Genomic DNA, 22,649 nt, shown 5'->3' with positions numbered 1-22,649 from the left:
AATATTCTGACGCCATTAGGTAACGCCGTTAATATTTAATGGAATATTCCGTCAAATCTGATGGAATATTCCTCTGTTATCTGCCAGTGTGTTAGGCATATGGCAACATGTGCTTGACGTGTACGGGTCCGTGACGTCGAGTATAATGTTTTTGTATATTTAAACCCTTCATTTGAGCAAACTATGAGGGATTTTCCTAACCTTTTAGTGTATGTCCTAATTAATTAATTAGTAAAGTTATTTCATATATAGGTGAGACTTACCCCGAGGAGGTACGAGGACAAACAAGGCTAGGAGACTACAATTCATCGACTATCAGCGAGTGGGCATTTGTTTATCTATATATATATATATATATATATATATATATATATTATATAAAGCTTTATATATTCCGCAAATGCTTTGAGATTTATATTATGCCGATATGGCATGATTTATTTAATTTTAAAAATGCTATTATGACATTGAGATTTATATATTGTCATGGCATGTTCTTATACATATTACTTGCTCATCATGCATGATTGCACCAATGTAGTACTCGCCTGGGCCAGGGCCAGCCTTCACGTGTATTTTCACATCGCACCGCACGCTCACCTTGGATCTATTGTAGGTGTCAGTTCTGTCGTATAAGTTGCAATAGGCAACTTTGACTCGTATATGATGCGCCTAGCGCTAGTCTTCACGTGATTATGGTACTAGAGCGTATATTATGATTACACCCAGTCCTGTTCATGGCAAAACTTATCTGCATGAGCTCGTGTGTTAGCATAGGTTGATGAGCACTTGATTTTATTATGCTACCGTTGAGATATTGTGATTTGGCGTATTTCTAGATTTATTGTTGATTTACAGTTGATTTCATACTTATATGTAATATGATTTTCTGGAAACTATACATGTTTTATGGCGATAGGTTAGTATGTTAAGAAAATAAATGTGTTTTATAAACCTTTGTTTTTGCCCACTCACCCTTTTGTTTTTTGCCCCTCCAGGACTTAGATAGCTGAATTCTCTGTGGCATACGAGGAATCTCCGGTGGTTCTAACTTATCCCTAAATAAATGTAGGAGCTTTTCTCGGTTGTGTAATAAGTACTTTAACTAATTTCAACTGCACTATTTATGTCGTACTGTCATCTATGCTCTGAACAGTTGTGTTTTATGGGTTCTTCCCACTATTGCACACTCTCTACTTTAGATTAAATAAATGTTAGCTTTGGTTTTAAAATTATCCATATTTTTCGTATGCATCATTTTCCTTTTTGATTACGTCACATTCGGGTGTCGGCCAGCATGACTCGACTCCGGTCGAGATGTGTCATTATACATTTGTACACAACATTATATAAGCGAATACTAATTACTATTAGATGAACTATGCACCTCACGCATCAATTCACTAAATAAGATTCTAATGTTCCAAAGAAAAAAATCTAATGAAATAGTAGTACAAGAGAATTTGGGTAGTGTTATCCATATAATTATTTTTACTTTTCACGTTTCTCTCAATTTTCGGTCATCAGATCAAATCAATTGAAGAAAATCAATAGCAAAATATTAAAAAAGACGTTTGAGAGGTAAAAATTTGTGGCGAAACTGTTCTCTAACCCGCTGAGTTGTCGTCGACGCGCATTTGAATGACAAACCTCCGTGCTTCGCCGCAGCCAACTCATTCATCCGACCCTTCTTTTCTCTGACTCTTGACTTCATCTACTCAACTCTCCCCATAATCTTCTCTCCCGTATTCGCGGGCCGACCATTTCCAATTCCAATTTTCTTTTACCAACAACCCAACTATCCAAGTCGTTCCCCACTTAATTTAATTTTTTTTTTTTGGTAAACCAAGTCGTTCCCCACTTGCACTCGCACTTGCTCTCTCCCTTCCCTTCGTACATATTTGACTTCATAATATTTTCCTCATCTGAGTAACTTCCCACATATATATCTATATATAACCCTCCTCTCTCTTCCCATACACTCTTAATCTCAATCGTCACCCACCACCACCAAAAAACCAAAACTCAAAAAATCCCACCAAACCCTCATAGATCATCGCCCAGAAATCAGGTTAAGCTCAATTTTGTTCACTTTGAAAGAATAGTTGCCGGTGATCGAGTCTTTGTGTGCAGTTTTGCTCGCCTGATCGTTTTATCTTGCGTAACAAAATCTATCTTTTTGTTTTTGGTACTTTAAGCAGTTGGGTATTTCGTACTTTTGATGAAATACCCTAAAAGCTTGTGTTTTTGGACTGCAAATCTAGACCATGTCCAACATCCCCACCTCTCTCTCTGAAATCTGCTTAACTCTCTCTCGTCTCACCATGTCCGAGGCCGACCCGTGGCCATTTTCTTGAACCAAGTCAATCTCTGACGAAAATCCATTCACTTCTCAACCCAAATTTCAGAACGCACAAGACAGATTTTCCTCCTTTTTCTCCCTTAAAAATGGCAAGGTTCAGAGGATTCAAGCTCGGAAAGCGCCTTTGCCGGGTCAGCCGTTGGTTCTTCGTCCGTGGGACCCGAACCCGACCCGAATATGCCCGGCTCAACCCGGGTTCTCCCTCGGCTTGCAGCTACAAACCCATGTCAAGGCTGCTCACCTGGGGTCGGAAGCTGTCCGCTGGGGCTAAATCTTTGTGCTGCAGCAAGCCAGGGTCGGGTTACAAGCGGTTGGGTCAGAACCCGGTTGAGAAAAACAAGCCTGTACCGGTGCCGAAGGGACATCTAGCTGTATACGTGGGCCAAAAAGACGGCGACTTTCACCGAGTTTTGGTGCCGGTCATTTACTTTAACCATCCCCTGTTCGGGCAGCTTCTGAGAGAGGCCGAGGAGGAGTACGGGTATGAGCACGACGGCGGGATCACCATACCCTGCCCGATGTCGGACTTTGAGAGCGTCAAGACCCGGATCGCCGCCGGGTCTGGTCACCGGAGGCTGACTTGGAAGCGCAGCGCCACGCTTTAGGTGCGATTAGTGAATAGCGATGATGGTGACGATAATATTCCACGATGGATAGTGATATTTTTTACGAATTTTTGTTGAGTTTTTAGTGATTTTTTACTTCCCTTTTGTTGACTTTTTAGTTTTTATATTTTTCGTAGATGTATATATTTAAGAAAGGAATATAATATATGTATGATTTTTTTCACAAGTGGGTTGCTTTGTGTGGTTGAAAATGGTTATGATATGATGATGATAGTGATTATTTTGGTTTTTTGGATGTGGAATGCAACAAAGGGTGATAAAAAGTGATTAGGATGGCAAGACTTTGACAGCTTCAAAATTATAGTGGTGGTGGTGGTCGTATTAATTGAAAACGTACGAAAGTGGGAGAGTGAGATTGTGATTGATATTAACCTCATTGGAAATGTGGTGCTTATGAGTAATTGATGAAGTTGAATACGACTTAAATGGAACTATGTGATTGAAATTGTATAGAACATGTGATGGGGTATTTTACTTCTGATACAAGTGAATTCAAATATGAGATTTGAGGTGCATAAAATAAATGTTCTTAATCGCTTGAACTAAAACGTTCTTGTAATAAAATACAAATTTTTACCTTTGATCTCATTAGCCATTTCGACTACAGACATAACATGTGAGAGGAGGGTGGATTAAATCACTTATGCTTGAGAAATTGTCATTCCACTTCCATACGTCTCAAAGTTTTCTAGATTATGCAAATGTTGTCAATAAAGATATTAGTACCATAAGAGTATTACTCAGCCATGGAGGTGGGCACGGTGGAGAATCTGAAATTAGAATCAACTGATGGAGGCAGTTTCCTACCTCCACAGCTCCACCATTACATTGCTCCTACGGTTATGTTGCGAGTTATATGTTAATTAAAGTGTAAATAGTAGGTTATTATCTCATATTGGTGACATACATATGTAATACTAATTGTAATTCCTATTTATATTCTACTTTGGATATTAATGAATATATAAGAAATTCTCAAATATTATCATATATATTTTTTGTATTTACCATGTTTAGTTTGATATGGCATCAAAGCAGTTTGCTCTTGGTGACCTGTGTGCTTTAATTTTGTGCCCACCTTTGTTGTGATTTCCTTCGTTGAAAAAAAAAGGTGAATAGTATCGCGCTATAGTGCATGAACAGTGGTCTGCTTTGTGAACAGTGATCCTCTACAGTGTCGTAAACAGTGATTGCTATAGTCCGTGAATAGTATGCTGCTACAGTGTTCTGGTAAATTGTTTTTATTCCACTATGTATCTTTTGTGCCTTTATTGTTCGTGATTTAGTTCAATGACTTAATATAATCATAGTGTTGTTATGCATCTTGGTGGAACAAATAAATGAATAATTGATACTGGGGCCACCAATCATGATTGGTGACCCTAGGGTGTTTGATGAGTTATGTGACTATGTTCGTGATCCATATATTACTAGTGCAAATGGAGCACATTCCCCTGTGAAAGGTGAGGGCACTATCTCTCTTACTCCGACCTTATCACTGGTCTGTGCTTTACTTGTTCCTGATGTTAAGTGCAATGTTTTGTCGATAGGAAAACTTCTTGATACCTTATATTGTTCTGCTCACTTCTACCATACATATTGTTATTTTCAAGACATTCAAACTCAGAAGATAATTGGTCGTGGAAAAAGAATAGGGGGTTTTTACATCTTGACTATGGAGGATACTGTTGCTTTTAGTTCAAATAATCATCAAGTTTTAAGTGCTAAAGTGGATGATAGACATCAAATTTGGTTGTGGCATCGACGATTGGGACATCTATCATTCAGTTATATGAAACATCTATTTCCTTCTTTGTTTCGCACTTGTGGTGATTCAGAGTTCAAGTGTGAAACATGTGTCATGGCTAAGAGTCATCGTTCCTCCTTTCCTGTAAGTGATTCTAAAGCTACTTTGCCATTTGATTTGATACATTCTGATGTGTGGAGTCCGGTGAAAGTTACTTCTAATGGATTTCGTTGGTTTGTTACTTTTATTGATGATTGTACTCGGTTAACTTGGGTATTCTTGATGAAGAATAAGAGTGATGTTCCGTTGTTTCTTTAAAAAATTTGTACAATGGTGTCTACTCAGTTTCAGACCAAAGTTAAGGTCTTCAGGTTTGATAACGGAAGAGAATATGTGAATCACACTTTGGCATGCTTTTTTCGTGATCATGATATTATTCACCAGACGACTACTCCGTTTACACCCCAACAAAATGATGTGTCCGAATGGAAGAATCGTCAAATAATGGAGGTTGTTGGCTCCTTGATGTTGGATAAATGTGTTCCTCATCATTTGTGGGGTCATGCTGTTTTGGCTATTGTGTATTTGATCAATCTTGTTCCAAGTAGGGTTCTTGATTTTCATACACCGCTTGATGTGCTACAAAAACATGTTTCTCTTGTTTCTGTATCAAAGCTTCCTCCGAAAGTGTTTGGGTGTATTGTGTATGTGCACGTCTATTCTCATCAGTGGAGTAAACTTGATGCATGTGCTCTCTGATGTGTCTTTATTAGGTATGTTAACAATAAAAAAGGCTACAAGTGTTATCATCCTCCGACTCAGAAAACTTATATTACCATGGATGTCACATTCCACGAGGAAGTTTCGTATTTTGTGAAGCCATCTTCCGACTCTCTACTTCATAGGGAGAGGGGGAATGTGATATGATATTAACTAGCACTCAAATTAAACCCTCTTTTTATCAATTGTAGCAAAGTATGTAAGTAGGGATCGTTCTAGACCGGGGATTAGGAGGGATTGCTAAATCACTTGAAAACTGACTCAAATACGTAAAAACAAGTTTAAAACACTAAACTAGACTCAAAGAAAGCAAAACTAAACTCTAAAACACTAAAACAAACCTAAAGACTCAAAACAGCCCAGAAACACTCAAAACTGCCTTAAAACCACAATCTGGGCAGTTTTGAACAATAAACACAACTTGGACGAAAATTGGTTTTAACTTGACTTAAGACACTTAAAAACACAAACTAAAGTGATTTCTAACTACTATGACTCAACAAAATAAAGGGGGATTGATTTTGGACGAATTAAAAACAAAACAAAACTTGTAAACTAGAGTAGATTTTAAAACGAATTTGGTGAAAGAGAATGGATGGAAAGCTAGCTAAGGGGTTCTTCTCCACACATGTTATACTCGCATACAAAACGATTTCTAATTGCAATTCAATAAACCATGAATACTCAACACTCCAAGTTAATTAGGTCCGCTTAAATTAACTTTCAGATTTCCCTTATATCAATGAATTGGACGGAAAAGGCGCATCGCAACCAAATTATTCCTCAAAAGTTCCCTACATGAAAGCGCATAATAGAGATACAATCAAAGATCATTACGTTCAATGGAAGTCATAAGCATTGACGAGGCACTCGTAACTATGAAAGCGCATAAAACTTATGCCAAGAATTCACTTAACGCAATTGTGATCAACAACTTTTACTACTTATGAATATAAGTTCATAACTATTAGGTGAAACTCCCTTACATTCTAGCATCAAACTTATGCATGAAAATTAAGTGTGCACTCTCAACCAACATACACAAATCAGTTTTAATTCATATAGATAAGTAAATTGAATCCACAACTTATGAAACGCAATTAGAAGTAATCAAATCATATAGCAAGCATAATCATGGTTTCGAATCCCCCCCTTAGCCAAGGGGGGTTTAGTTCCTTATACGTACGAAACAAAAAGTATAGAATTTAAACATTGAAATCAAAGGAAAGGAAACACCTAAAACTCCCAGCAACTCGGACTTGAATGGCATGCACGTTCCAAGGTTCCTCCTTCTCTTTGCCACGACACTTGGACTTTGGACAGGTTCTTTGGGTTCTTTAAATGGTGGAGAATGGATGGGGAATGGGTGATGGTGTTTAGGGTTGATGGGGGGTACGGCTAGGGATGATTTTGGGCAGAAATTAGGGACTATGGTGATGGAAAGGTGCGGCAGAAATCAAGGATTGAATTCTGGCGTGAATGGTTGTGTATGAGAGGTGGTGATCTGATCTAGGGGTTTATATGAGTATATATAGGCACTTAAAACCCTAGGGGAATCAGATATGGACTCGAATAACCCAAATCCACAAGGAATTAGGCTTAGAAATCAGAATCCACAAGGGAAAAGGTTCACCAAGGTGCGGCAGGAATTATAGGATATGGATAGGCCTTATAGAATGCCTTGCAATGCAAGGAAAACAAGTTCTAGAAAGGGGATAGGTGCGGCACCTTATATGTGCAGGGATAGGGCTTCTAGAAATCTAGTTTTAAGCATTCTAATCTAGTTATGAACCCCCCTTCTCAGCTAAAGTATCAATGGATTCAGATTTGGATAAGATAGGATAGGATAAGGTTTGTTTGGATAAGGTAAGGTTATGGATGATGTTTTGGATAAGATTTCTTCACTTGAGCTGATTCTTTGACTTTAATTCTCCTTCGTCAAGTAGGAAACCTTGCTTGAGTAGGAATCCTCATCCTTCTAGGAATCCATCTTTGACTACGAATCCATCCTTAGCTAGGACTCCTCCGTTGATTAGGAATCCTTCTTTAATTAGGAATCCTTTGTTGATTAGGAATCCTTATTCAACTAGGACTCCTCAAATCTTCAAATCTTCATTCTCGTCCATTCCCTTGGCTCCAAGTATGTGACTTCCATTCCAAGCTCCATTTTGCTCCAAAATGCTCCAAATTGCATCATTTTATGTAATATGCCCTTAAAACCTGAAAACACATGAAACTAGCTTAAAAGACTACTTTAAACTAAGAAAACATAACAAACATGAATAAGAACTAGCTAACTAAGGCGCATAAATATGCTCCTATCAGAATGAAGTGCATATTCGAAGAGATGGCATGGATGATGTGTTACAGGCAGAGTTGGGAACACAACCTATTATGTTGCGTGATACTGATCAGTCGGCTACAGATAGTGATTGGTCACTTGTCATTCCCGGAACTATTTCTACTGACGTCATATCATATGTGCCCAGCGAGTTGCCTGTTAGTATGTTTGACGAATTACCTTTTGATGATCGGTTGCCTGCTGCTGGTATGTCTAATGAGTTGCCTGATGATGGTTTATCTAGTGATGATTCTTCTAACAGTTTGGTACAAGATGGTGGCATACATGAGGTAAATTCTAACGATTCTTCTACTTATCAGTTGCCTCCACGAGCTAATCGTGGAAAACCTAAAGTACAATATGAGCCTGATATGCATGCCAAAACCAAATATCTTATCAACAATTATGTGTCTACTCATTGTTTATCCAAACCATATGCATCTTACATATGTCAGCTATCTAGTGTATCAATTCCAACAAAATTGCAAGATGCTTTGTCTGACCCTAAGTGGGTTAATGCCATGAAAGTTGAATGGAAGCTTTGAAAAAGAATTCTACTTGGGATTTGGTTCCTTTACCAAACGGGAAGAAAGCTGTTGGATGTAGATGAGTGTTCACTATTAAGCATAAAGCAGATGGTTCTATTGACCGGTATAAAGCCAGATTAGTTGCTAAGGGTTATACTCAAACCTATGAGGTGGACTATCAGGAGACTTTTGCTCCTGTTGCCAAACTTAATATTGTGCGTGTTCTTCTGTCCTTAGCAACAAACCAGGATTGGCCTCTGTTGCAGTTTGATGTTAAGAATGCTTTCCTTCATGGTGATCTTAAGGAGGAAGTTTATATGGATCTCCCACCTGGTATCAGAACATCTCCTGGAAAAGGTGTTGTATATAGGTTACGAAAGGCTTTGTATGGTTTGAAACAATCTCCTAGAGTGTGGTTTGGGAGGTTTACAAGTTCAATGAAGAAGTTTGGGTATATCCAGAGTCATTCAAATCATACTTTGTTTCTAAAGTGACAAAATGGTAAGCTAACTGCATTGATTAATTATGTTGATGACATGATAGTGACTGGTGATGATCAGAAGGAGATACAACGCCTTTAAAAGTACCTAGCTACTAAATTTGAGATGAAAGAATTGGGTGAATTGAAGTATTTTCTTGGAATCAAGGTTGCACGATCCAAGCATGATATTTTTCTGTCTCAACGGAAGTATGTTCTTGATTTGTTAGCTGAAACATGTATGTTAGATTGCAAACCTGTTGACACTCCGATTGAGCAGAATCATCGTCTGGGCTTATTTCCAGATCAAGTTCCTACTCATAAGGAACAATATCAAATACTTGTGGGGAGATTAATTTATTTGTCTCACACTCGTCCTGACATTGCTTATGCAGTTAGTGTGATAAGTCAGTTTATGCACTCACCTAGTGAAGCTCATATGGATGCAGTAACCCGTATTTTGAGGTACTTGAAAATGGATCTTGGCATAGGCTTGGTTTTCTCCAAGAATGGTCATTTGAATGTTGAAGGGTATACAGATGCAGATTGGGCAGGTTTTATCACTGATTGACAATCTACATATGGATACTTTACGTCTGTGGGTCGTAATTTAGTTACTTGGAGAAGCAAGAAACAAAAAGTGGTGGCTAGGTCAAGTGCAGAAGCTGAGTTTCGTGGTATGTCTCATGGTGTATGTGAGTTGTTGTGGTTGAAAACATTGTTGAGAGATCTTGGGTTTAAACCCAAGGGTGCAATTAAACTTCATTGTGATAATAAGACTTCTATTAAGATTGCTCATAAGTTAGTGCAACATGTTCGAACAAAACATGTGGAGATTGATCGACATTTCATCAAGGAAAAGTTGGATGCTGGAACGATTATGTTTCCGTTTGTGGGATCTGAAGATCAACTTGCTGATGTTCTTACTAAGGCTGTGTCTAATAATGTGTTTTCCAACTCACTTGACAAGTTGGGCATGCGTGACATCTTTGCACCAACTTGAGGGGGAGTGTTGCGAGTTATATATTAGTTAAATTGTAAACAGTAGGTTATTGTCCCACATTGGTGAAGTACATATGTAATACCAAGTGTAACTCCTATTTATACTCCACTTTGGAGATTAATGAATATATAAGAAATTCTCAAATATTGTCATATATATTTTTGGTATTTACCATTTTTAGTTTGATAGGTTATACATCTATACTTTCCTAAACTTTTTTAAAGGTATTGATGAATTTTAAGGCCACACCGTGAAGAGGAGAATGACTAACATGCCGCCATGAGATTCCACCGTCTCGTCCTAAATTAATATTACGATGCTTTAGCTATTGTTTCTCCCAAAAAAAAATACGATGCTTTATGAAAATTTATAAAACATGTCATCATGATACTGGCTCATAAAGCCATTTGGCACAACAACTGGTGTAGATAAGTCATCTCTCACATACATTGTCAAAGTTCTAGAGAGATGAGCCGAATTGTTCAATATTGATGTTGTCGATAACTTAACTACATGTATCCCAAAAAATGTAGAATTATATCCTTAAAAAGGGGCTGCCAAGCACTACATGCAGATCATGAAACACTTGAATGCAGTCTAGCTATGTTGTTCTGTATTCCACTTGCAACTTGTCTAAGAAGACATTCAGATGGCGCGTTTGCTGGAGGGATTTTATGGTGCATGCATGCTTGGTCTTTTGGGAATTCGTGGTGCAACTGAGGGGTGGTTTTAGAGTAACGTGCTTAAAAAAAAAGCACCCATGAAAAAAAATTGTGAGGGTTTTAGGTGTTTGGTAAACTGAAAAAAAAAGTTTATTTTGGAAGCTGCTGTGAGAATAAGCTGAAATAAAAGGAAAAAGCTGAAGCTGTTATTTGTAGCGTTGGAAAACTGGCTTTTTTTCAAAGCACACGGAGCTATAGTGCTCCTTTAATGAAAAGATCCACTATCAGAATGTTTTTTTTTCCAAAAGCATTTTTACAAAAAAGTTTACCAAACACTCTGCTGATTTATTTCATAGCCGCTTATTCTCACAGCATAACCGCTTATTCTCACAGCAGTTTTTTTTCAAAGCACAGCAATACCAAACCAGCCCTGAGTAGCTCGAAAAAAGGGCAGATTTGTGTCTTGTTTGGATATATTGAAAAGAATGTTGTTAGGGAGACTAAATTTGTAAACTAAATAATGTATCACCAATAGAAAATAAGCACGTTTATTAACGTTTAAGTAATAATCCACTTATCAATTTCCATATAATTTAGTTTACAAAATATAATCTACAAATTTAATCTTTCTAGTATTATTTTATTGAAAATGAACAAAGTTTTCCTTATTATTTTATTGAAAGTGGACAGAGTTTTCCTTTTTGTTGGGTTGGTTGACAATTATTTAAATCTTTTAGAAGAATTATAATCTTAAACAAATGTCACTCAACACGATCTGAGCTGATAAGGATGACAATTAAAAATTGCATTATTAATTTTTTTTTTGGGTCAAAAAGTAAATTTCATTACCGACAAAGAATATATACAAACAAAAAACTCAGATACAACAAATCTCAATCTTAAAAACGGGGCCCAAATCTAGCCAAGGGCCCAACACAAAAATAAAAGAAACCAAAAAAACTAAAGTAATTTACACATCTGCCATCACCATAGCACCAGAGATCCACCGCCACACTGCAGCTTAAAATCCAACCAAACAAAGGCTTAAGAAGGAGAAAACAAAGAACTCCATCATCCTTGAAACAACACCATACAATCCGCCACCACAAGACGAAAGAAACCGATGAGGAAGCCGATGGGAAAACCACAGGCATCAGTGCCAATAAAGGCACACAAGTGGAAGGTGGTGGTGTAAACACTCAACCGGAGCTCTACACACCTTCCGGAAAATCCGCGTTAAAACGCGATGAGGAGATGTAGTTGCAGATTGAGATCGGTCGGTGTGCAAACAAGGGGGGATGGAGCGAGTTGAAGGGATGAGAAAAAGGAAAGAAACGGAAACAGAGAGAGAAGCAAAGTGGAAAGAATTAGGAGTGGGAGGAAATCAGTTGTCAAAAACATGGAAGAAGGGGAAGGAGGACAGACAATTTAAAGATGAGAGTTTAGGACTGCAAGGTAAAGCGAAAGCAAATGAGATGAAGGATCTGTAAGTATAGCAGGGGATACAAAAACAAAAAGAAAGGAAATGAACCAGAGATTGCCGGTGACCTTGGCTACACCTAGGGCCGACGGCTAAACGAGAGTCGGATTGGGAAAGCGCACACACAAACGGTGCAAAATGTTCAATGCATTATTCAATCTTTTAGAAATGCAATGTAACATAAAGTTATGATCCAAATTTTGTGAGGTTATTCAAGGAGTAATTCGTCTAATACCAACTTAAAAATCCAAATCAGATCCGTTTAGTCAACTGAATAATCGCTTTGTTTGTAAGAAAATACTTTGTTCATTCTTATCCTCCTTATACAGCAATATTCAAGGATCTTTCATTGCAAAAAATATCTGATCATGGAAAAAAGTGTTTAATCATTAGATTATTACCATACTCATTCATAGGAATATTATGTTTGTCTGGTTAGATTTTCTTTTTGGACGAAAATGTTCGTCTAGTTAGATGACTAAATAGTTTCCATTGTCCATTATTGTCTTGGAGTTGAATTGAAATTATAAGGTACTATTGAGCAGACTAAATTTGTAAATTAATTTTTCAAATCAAATGATGTGTCACTTATATAAGTAAGCACGTTAATCAACATTTAAGTAATAATTCAATTATTAACTTTTATGTTATTTAATTTATAAAATTTTGTCTACAAATTTAGTCTACTAGCATTACCCTTCCTTATAACTAGACAAACACAAACTTTCTTTGTATATAAAAATGAATTGGTGGACTATTTACTTTCTTACAGTACTAGTGCTGTCTAAAACTAAACGAACCGAATTGAAATTTGTTATAAAAATGAATGTTGCATTACAAACGTCCAGAAACAATAAACCATCTGATTAGCACCATCCTAACCTAATTAGTTAGCTAGTCTTTGTTTTTAGGCCTTGACCCATGCAATTCACTACTAGAATTATGGCTATAGGACATCAATGTTTGCACACTATTTGCAATTGGTGACTATAGACATAAAGCTAGCACTCCTGGCTTTTTTTGGTATCTTTTTAGCTGATACCATTAAGGGCTGGTTTGTTATTGCTGTGCTTTGAAAAAAAGCTGTTGTGAGAATAAGCGGCTGTGCTGTGAGAATAAGTGGCTGTGAAATAAATCAACAGAGTGTTTGGTAAACTTTTTTGTAAAAGTGCTTTTGGAAAAAAAAGCAGTCTGATAGTGGGTTTTTTCATTAAGGGTGCGTTTGGTACGTGGGACGGGATGGGACGGAACGGGACGAGGCGTTCCGTCCCGCGTTTGGTGCGCCAAAAATGGGTGGAACGGGCTGTTCCACGGGACAGATTTTGGGTGTTTTTGCGTCCCACCTGCCCCCCTGGAACGGGTTTGTTCCACGTCTGTGGAACACAATGTTTTACCATTTTAAGACAAATATACCCCATGTCTTTTTCAAAAATTACACCTTCGTTCCGTCCCGTCCCGTCCCGTTCCGTCCCGTCCCGTCCCGTTCCGTCCCGTCCCGTCCCGTCCCGTCCCGTCCCGTTCCGTCCCGTCTGCGTACCAAACGCACCCTAAAGGAACACTGTAGCTCTGTGTGCTTTGAAAAAAAACCAGTTTTCCAAAGCTGCAAATAACAGCTTCAGCTTTTTCCTTTGATTTCAGCTTATTCTCACAGCAGCTTCCAAAATAAGCCTTTTTTTTTTTCAGTTTACCAAACACCTAAAACCCTCACAACTTTTTTTCATGGGTGTTTTTTTTTAAGCACCTCACTCCCAAACCACCCCTAATACTGGTGACCTTCAAATTTGAGATAGGTGTCTTGCTTTTGTGTAAAAAGCTAAATCCTCTCTCTATCCTTCACAAACCTCCAACTCCTTCATTCTCTCTCTCTTCTCCCTCTTCTCTTCACGCAACAGCGTCGACATCCACCGGTCACCAACGACTGTCAACTTGTACCTCCAAAATCCTCTTCCTGTCCGAATTGCCTCAATTTCAGATCTAAGAAACGGTAGCCGCGAGTTTTCCAGCTAATTTACGGCCAAGCCTGCTGGAATTGGACCTCGACCTTTGTTTTCCAAAACAAAAAGGTTCAGTTTTTGGATCGATTTTAGATTTCAAATTTTAATTTCATTTTCTGTATGCATGTCGAAGATTGGAAGGTTGTGGGTGAAATTAAGGTGAAATACGAGAAAACTATTTCGGTTTTAAGCTTTGGGTTTGACTACAGCTCGTAATCAGGTTAGTTATCAGCTTATGTCTTGTGATCTAGTATTTAAAAATATGGATGCTGTTTGTCGCATAAGAAGTTTGGGTCTACTTACTAGTTGTACATCTACTTGTGTATTCTTAGTTGCCTCAGTGTGATACTTTGTTGCTTGTAAGTTAGATATATACACTACAAGAAAACAAGGAATATGTGACGGAATTTATGGTGGCGCCCAAAAATTCATCATATATTACGAGAATAAGTGAGGAGATTTTAGAAAGCGTCACATAAAAACTTTCGCGAGACCAGGATGATTTTTTAGATTGTATGCGTCATATATAACTTTCAGATTCGCCACATATAAATGGGCATGAAATTTTACCGCCCATATGAAAGTTTATTTGTGACGAATTGTAGAATGCATCACATAATGTTAAATAATATAACATACGCAATTGTGAGGTTAAAGATGTAACAGCCCGTCCCAAATTTTACGTTTTTATTAACTTTAAAAGTGTGAATTCACGAAAATGCCCTAGAGGTAAGGACTTTGACTTTCGTTGACCATCGGTTAGAGAAATGTATGATTTATTCTTTTAGCATATCCTCGTAGTACTTGTTGCTACGGACGCGTGGACATAAACGGGACGTGATTTGGAGCTATAGCGAGGGAGATGTTAACGTTTGAAGTTTAGGGCATATTAATAATTTGGTTATTATTAGAAAACTCTAAATTTTTTTTTAAATGAAATTTGGTGCGCCACGTGGGTGGCCCAGATTTAAAGACAAGGATATGGATGGTTGTGATGGAAAGGCAAGAAGAGAGATGAGAGATAAGTGGAGCAATGAGGAAAAGAGACAGAAGGGTGGACCAATGAGGGATGAGAGAAAGGAGAGAAAGGAGAGAAGAAGAAGAGGAGGGAATCGGCCGGGTTCACCATGACCCGTGACCCGACCCGGTTCCATCTCCCGATTCCGACCACCATAGATGGCGAGGTTGGTGTCAAAATAATCCTTAGCTCAAGGCCATTCGATAATTCTTCCTATTTCACCCAAAAAATCAAGGGATTTGGCATTGATTTCACAAAATCCGCACGGTGGGGTGCGTCAGTTTTGGGTTTGAACCACATAATTTTGAAGTTAACCACATCCATCACCAGCACCCATAACATCCTTTTGAGGCCTAGAATAAAGCCGACGAAGTTGTTTTGGAGTCGGATCGAACACACCCAAATTCATGGGTTTCATACGGTTTTAGTAGAATTGAAGCTTTTTCAGGTCAAATTGGCCTTAGTCATAGGTATAGATCGATTCTTCTCGTCAATTAGATAAATTTTCATGTTTGGATCGTGTGATTTGGTTGAAAAATAAGAAAGTTATAACGATTTAAAGTTTGCCCAGTTTCCAGCGACCTCCGCCATTTTCGATGCATTCTCCGGCCAAACCATGGTGAGTTAACCTCGAGAAAGGTATCAATCGCTTCCTCTTATCAAAAACTAAGATTTCCATTTTTGAATCACTTGATTTCGTGGAGTATTGACAAAGTTATGGACGTTGAAATGTTGCCTAGAAATTCCGGCGAGTTACTAGTTTTCCCACGGACAGCCGTCTTTCAGACGACTCCAAGTTGGTATAATTTGTTCTACATTTCTCTAGCTTCGATTTAGTACATTATGGGTTGAATTTGGTAGAGAAACAAGTGAGATATGGAGTTCTAAAGATTGCCCGGAAATCAGCGAAATCTGCAAAATCCGGCGAAGTTTCATTAAGGTCCACCACTTGATTAGAATAGTAATCGACGATCCGACCGTTGGATCATCACCAAACTTTGCTACATTGTAGTACATAATATTTGAAGAATGTAGGAATTTATGGATTGGGAATCCGACGTACGGATCTTCCCGAATTGGATTTGTAAGTCCATAAAATAGAATGTTAACAGCCACTTGGTTTTGGAAATTGGCGGAGATCCAACTGTTGGATCGTAATAAAATTTTAATATGTTATTCTAGAAGCATAATGTGGATCTTTAGGAGTTACGGATTGAAAATCTTCCAAATTGAGTTATACAGGGTTGTAGACCCTACCATCGAACTATGATCGATTGTTGACTGATGGTCAATGAGTCTCAAACTATTTTAGAATGTCCTTGAGGATGTATTTTATGTGAATTACGTATTCTATTGATAAGAGTTCTGAGATGTGATTCAATAATTGTTCTAGGCGCCAGTCATTCGGGATGCCTCGATGCACGTGCTAGAGAATTATAACGTGGACTCCAGGTGAGTGGGTCTTTTCCTTTTATTATAGGCATATAATTGATAGTTCCACAAACGCTTCTAAAGTGATTTATGCATGTTACCTACAATTAATTATTGTGAACTACAAATGACTTGATCCCTGTTTAGGGTACGTAGGCAGTTTAACAAGACGTTAGATGCAGCCATACAATAAGTGAGATTAAATAATCAAGACAAAAGCTTTGTTTGGGAAAATGAGCAATGTGAAGGAATCTGGTGAAAAACGTGAGATTTAACCCTATGTTTTGGGTGAATAAATGTTGGTTATAAATCAACGTGCGAGGAAATGAGAAATTGTGGTTTTATGTTTTATAAATGCCATGCCATAATTAGTTTACATTTTAGTATGTGATTTAGTACAACCTTGCACAGTGTTGCACACCAATGCGGAGGCTAAGGTAAGTTCAGGTGAGCGTATAATGTTGGTATGATTGAATGGTAATTAGTAATGAATGGATGTGATGAGATATGAATAAGTCGTATAAGTCACTACAGGTGACTCCGACTTATATGCTAGCCATGATTGATGAGATATGTGATGAGATATGAATAAGTCGTACATGTCACTATAGGTGACTCCAACCTATATGCTAGCCGTGATTGATGAGATATGTGATGAGATATGTGATGAGATATGAATAAGTCGTACAAGTGACTCCGACTTATATGCTAGCCATGATTGATGAGATATGTGATGAGATATGAATAAGTCATACAGGTAACTACTAGTGACTCCGACTTATATGCTAGCCATGATTGATGAGATATGTGATGAGATATGAATGAGTAATACAGGTCACTATAGGTGACTCCGGCTTGCGTGCTAATATGGTTTATTAAGCACATGGTTATTTATATTGCTAATGAGTTGCTAAGTAGTATTATACTTCGGGGTTTACCGTTAGTATATTTTTGACTCCATACTTCTACGTAGTATGATTTGCTAGAAACTATATAGGTTTTACGGTGAGGGGTTACTACCTTAGATAATGGAAATGACTTTGAAAATCTTTGTTTTGACCACTCACACTTTCTATCCTTGCACCCCTCCAGGTTCTAGTAGCAAGGTTCCGTATCGACGAGGACTTTTGTCACTCCCAATTCTGGTGGCTCCTTGTGATGGTATAATTATTATCTTTGCTCACTGTACTTGTCTTATGCTCTGTATCACGCCTGAAATGAGTCTAGACCCGCTCACTGCGCACTTGTGTACTTAGATACTTTTAGAATTAATTTATTCATATTTTATACATTATCACACTTTATGGCTTAATCACCTTCCAGGTGTCGGCTAGCACAGCTTGATTCGGGGTCCTAGTGGACATTCTGGGTTGGGGTGTGTCAAAAGATGCCTCACTGATTATATATATAAAATTATTCATAAAAGCCAAATATTAAAACATAAAATAAAATAATTGAATCTTTCCTTTAATCTTCCACAGAGTCTACCTTCCTTTGGTTTTCTAAACAGAAAGAGTACCCACTCTCACTTCGTCACTTGTCGCCCCACTCCTTCATCTCCCTCTTTTGTTCTCCGGTGGTTGCCATCATCGGTGGCCACCCATCTCCCCTTCATCTCCCACAAATCACACCTTTTTTTTCCCCATTGCACTCTGATTTGCCTCACTGCCATGAGTCACTCTCCTCAACACCCAAATACTTGCATCTAACTTGGTGGCTGCAATTGGGTAAGGTCTTACCTTATCTTAATTTTGTTTTCGGTTATGCACATAATTAAACTTTTGTTTGAATGAACTATGGCAATTTCTAAACTTGTAACCCTAAAATCCAAGATTTTATTCTCCCAAATTCCAAATCATAAATCAGATATCGTTGGCCTTTTTTGGTTGAAAGATAGTGCTAGCCTTTGATTATTGTCTTAAAGTTTTATTATTTTACTTATTTGATCGAATCCTTACCAGTTTCAGTATTTATAGTTTTGATCACTATCTTGTTTGGTAACGGGCCTTAAAATTTCACGATAGTGTTGGTTCCATGTAGTGCTCGTGATTGCTATTCGGTGGATGATTGTAGAAGATTTTCCTTATTTTCTTAATGGTGTTTGTTCATAATGTTTTCATGAAAGCTGCACAACTATTGCAGCTGTTGTAGCTTTGATTCTTAGAGCTATGACAATGACAAGAAAATGGCTCGAATAATCAACTGAAATATATATATATATATATAAACACTATAATCATTTAAGCATGCGCATGACTTTAACATTTACAGCATCACAAACTTGTATTTGTAGCTTTTCTAGCAACTTATTTTAGTCGTCGTCTAAATGATAGGCTTGTTTAGACCATGCGTTTGGATTATCTTATGCATTGCTTATAGCTTGGTTTTGGCTTGTAGGCTTAATATAGTAAGTTTCACATTGGCTTTATATGTTTGACATGGAAAACTTGTAGGCTTGATATTTTCTTGTATGCTTCATTAGTGCTAGCAGACTTTCTTATAAAACAAGTACAATAACTTGGGCATATGTGAATGTCATGAATTTCTTATGATAGCGAGTATAATTTGGCCTGTTAGCTCAATGGCTCTTCTTTCTTCTTTCCAGAAGGAGAGTGAATGAGAGTGATGAAAAAGATTTAGGCTTCAAGTTCAAATGGATGATCCACCATTAGGGGTGGTGAAAGGAGGGCCTTAATTGGTAGAAAAAAAAAACCCCGCAACCCCTTGGGGTTATCTTGCACTTGGAAGAAGAAGTAGAAAAAAAGGAATAAATAGTGATAATTTGATTTGTGAAGCAGGCACAATGAATTGAGAAAAAGTCAGCTTGTAATGATATATGGTCACTACGGAATTGGAAAATGGTGGTTAATAACAAGATAGTTATGGTAGGTAAGGAGTATTCTTGTACTTGGTGATTTGCTTGGATTGCATGGGATGGCATGAGTGCAGGACTGTAGTTTTGCATATTTGTTTTTTTACCATTAGAGTATTTTAATTCTCACTCTCTCATTAGCAACAAAACGAACCCTTGACTTGTATGTGGTGTGTTTTGCCGTATGTTTTCATGGAATCAGCACAGAGGGGAAGATACATTTTATAATACTTTGGAGAATAGAACGATCAGGTACCAATCTATATACTTTTTATTTATTTATTAATGCATACAATATTTGGAGTTTTAGGATACAAATTTTATTAATTCTGTCACTTTAATAATATCATATGGCTTTTATGTATACACACACACATTCTACGAAAGACATGTATCCTATCTTGTTGAAATTAATATATCTTTTCCTCGTTTATGTAAATTCCATATCTAGCTACTCGAAATTATTTTAATCTAAAACATATAGTGTTTAAAAAATAAGTCTTAGTAAGTTAATATTGTGTTAAAATACAGTTGGACATCATGGATAGACAATGGATTTGTAATCGAAATCTCCTTAGTTTGGAATATAGAGAAGGGGTCAAGTCATTCATTGATGTTGCTCGTCACCATGTGAACCAGAATAATCAGATATCATGTCCTTGTAAGGTTTGCCATAACATATTTTTTCATTCTGTTGAAGATGTTCATCTCCATTTGTTGAATTCCAGTATGGATATGAATTATGATACATGGATATATCATGGGGACCGAATCCATCAAGTGCAAGGACAAACTTCAGGATTTATGAATGATGAGCAGACTAGTAATCCTAATGGCAACATGGTCAATATGATTGATGATGCATTTCAAATATTGGATGATAATGATGATGATGAAGATATAGGTGAGGTGACTAATGCTCATAGGGTAGATTTTAATAATTATGAGAAGTTGCTTCATGAAGCTTAAAGGGAACTATACCCTGGATGCAATGAATATACAATTTTGACCTACGTTGTGGAATTAATTCACAACAAAGTTGACTACCATACGATGGACAGGGCAGTTGATAAGATGTTAGTAATGATGAAGAAGATGTGTCCCTAACCCAACCACGTTCCTAAATCATTCTATGAGTGCAAGAAGATATTGAGAAGTCTTGGATTGGGGTATGAAAATATCCATGCTTGTTACTACGACTGTGCATTATTTTATAAAGAACATGAAAAGAAAGATAGATGTCCAATGTGTAATGAGCCAAGGTATAAGGCTAGTGCTTGTAAGCAAAGAAAGAAAGTTCCGAGAAAAGTATTTCGGTATTTTCCACTTAAACTAAGGTTGCAAAGGTTGTTCATGTCAAGATATACGAGCAAAGGCATGAGGTAGCATAAGGATAAAAGAGTCAATGATGTGAACACAATGAGGCATCCAACAGACTCTATTGCTTGGAAAGAGTTTGACAAAATGTACCCTGATTTTGCTCGAGACCCACGAAATGTTAGAGTGGGCCTTGCAACTGATGGGTTTAATCCTTTTTTGGATATGAGCAAGCCTTATAGTATGTGACCAGTTGTCTTGTTTCCGTATAATTTGCTCCCATGGAAATGTATAAAAAAGCCATTCTCTTTTCTCACCTTGTTAATTCCTGGACCTAATGCACTCGGAAATGAGATTAATGTATATTTGCGTCCATTAATAGATGAGCTTAAGGAATTATGGGAAAGTGGCGTTCAAACTTATAATAAGATGGCTACATGTACTTTTAATTTGCGTGCAGCTGTATTATGGACCATCAATGATTTTCCTGCTTATGGAAATTTATCAGGTTAGAGCACTCACGGTAAGTTGGCATGTCCAGTATGTAATGAGGATGGGTCATACACCAAGTTGAGAAGTAAGTATTGTCATATTGGACACCGTCACTATTTACAAATGAATCATTCATGACGGAAGAATATTGCACTCTTTAATGGTCGTCGAGAGATGAGAAATTGTCCGAGAGATTTCTCAGGCGAGGACATACTTGATCAATTAGATTATAATGTTCCTCGCACGTTTGGTAAGCATCGTGATAATTAAGACAAGAAGAGGAAGCAAAATGCTGAAGAATTAAACTGGACAAGGAAGAGTATTTTTTTCGAGTTGAAATATTGGTCAAAATTGAAGATTAGGCATAATCTTGATGTCATGCACATTGAGAAGAACACATTTGATATTTTGATTGGGACATTGTTGAATACGGAGAAATCAAAGGACACACTCAAGGCGATTATGGATTTAAAAGACATGAATATCAAGGAAAGTTTGCAATTGGAATTGAATGAAAATAATAAATTGGATAAGCCACCAGCTCAGTATGTATTCAAGCCTTTCGAGTGTAAAGATTTTTTGCAATGGTTGCAATCAATTAAATTTCCTGATGGTTATGCATCTAGTATTTCACGAAATGTGTGTGTAAGTGAAGGAAAAGTTCTAGGTTTGAAGAGCCATGATTGTCATGTGTTGATGCAACATGTACTTCCTATGGGTATTTGAAAACATTTGAAAAGGCAGATATATGAACCAATTGTTAAGTTGTCAAATTTCTTCCAACAAATATGTGCAAAGACATTTTCTGTTGCTGATCTCGATAAGTTGAAAGAAGACATTGCGCTCATATTGTGAAAACTAGAAAAAATATTCCCGCCTGATTTCTTCATTCCCATGGTTCATTTAACTGTGCATTTTCCACGAGAAGCTAAATTAGTAGGATCAGTTGGATGTCGATGAATGTATACTGTAGAAAGGTAATGTGTCATCATGTTTGCTTTAGTTTAATTTAGTTTGTTTTTCTACATAGTAACAATACTTTAACTTTTAGATTGTTAGGCACGTATAAGAAATCTGTCCGCAACAAAGCTCGACCTAAATGCTCTATTGTGGAAGCGCACAAGGCATACGAATCTTCAACATTTTGCTATGTATTTATGTGATGTTGAGACGGAATTCACTTGACCAGAAATAAACAATGATGGTGATGGTACCAATGCACTCCTTTCATTTTTTGCTCAGAAAGCACATCCAATTGGAGGTCATGTAATGGTTGAACTTTCGAGAAAAGATATATAAATAGCTTATTGGTATATCTTAGACAATTGTGTTGAAATTGAAGACTTCAAAAAGTATGTGATTTTAATAGTTTAAGATTCACTTATGATATTTGTAATTCCATTGTTTTAACTAATATTTTTTATATTTATGTAGTGAGCATATCCAACTTTTGGAAAGACAGAATCATGCTAATGTAGAACAGAGGCATAGACAGTTGTTTCTAGAATGGTTTAGGCAG

The 22,649-nt window shown here is 37.3% G+C and overlaps 2 protein-coding genes across 3 annotated transcripts; both read left to right on the top strand.

Moving 5' to 3' along the window:
- Positions 1 to 1,765: 1,765 nt before the first annotated feature.
- Positions 1,766 to 3,154, top strand: LOC126604591 (auxin-responsive protein SAUR36-like). The gene has a single exon (XM_050271884.1). The coding sequence runs from the start codon at positions 2,449 to 2,451 to the stop codon at positions 2,965 to 2,967; it is 519 nt and encodes a 172-aa protein (XP_050127841.1). The 5' UTR covers positions 1,766 to 2,448; the 3' UTR covers positions 2,968 to 3,154.
- A 14,323-nt stretch (positions 3,155 to 17,477) lies between these two features.
- LOC126604638 (uncharacterized) lies at positions 17,478 to 22,293 on the top strand. Of its 2 annotated transcripts, XM_050271927.1 has the most exons (3): positions 17,478 to 17,610; positions 19,516 to 19,573; positions 22,182 to 22,293. In XM_050271927.1, exons 1-3 carry the CDS (start codon positions 17,478 to 17,480, stop codon positions 22,291 to 22,293), a joined length of 303 nt encoding a protein of 100 aa, XP_050127884.1. The 2 variants fall into 2 exon arrangements, 1 of the variants encoding a protein (XP_050127884.1); XR_007616703.1 differs by lacking the exons at positions 17,478 to 17,610; positions 22,182 to 22,293 and adding an exon at positions 20,050 to 20,425 and having other exon boundaries at positions 19,517 to 19,573.
- The last annotated feature ends 356 nt before the right edge of the window (positions 22,294 to 22,649 follow it).

This window comes from Malus sylvestris, chromosome 2 (genome assembly GCF_916048215.2).
Source record: "Malus sylvestris chromosome 2, drMalSylv7.2, whole genome shotgun sequence".
NCBI classification, from domain to species: Eukaryota; Viridiplantae; Streptophyta; class Magnoliopsida; order Rosales; family Rosaceae; genus Malus; species Malus sylvestris.
This window is presented reverse-complemented; position numbering and strand designations above follow the sequence as displayed.

Coding starts and splice junctions, on each gene's coding strand:
- LOC126604591 (XM_050271884.1), top strand. CDS start 2,449: ATGGCAAGGTTCAGAGGATTCAAGCTCGGAAAGCGCCTTTGCCGGGTC.
- LOC126604638 (XM_050271927.1), top strand. CDS start 17,478: ATGGAAATGACTTTGAAAATCTTTGTTTTGACCACTCACACTTTCTAT. Junction 17,611..19,515: donor TCTGGTGGCTCCTTGTGATG/GTATAATTATTA, acceptor GTATGTTTTCAT/GGAATCAGCACAGAGGGGAA. Junction 19,574..22,181: donor TTGGAGAATAGAACGATCAG/GTACCAATCTAT, acceptor TTTAACTTTTAG/ATTGTTAGGCACGTATAAGA.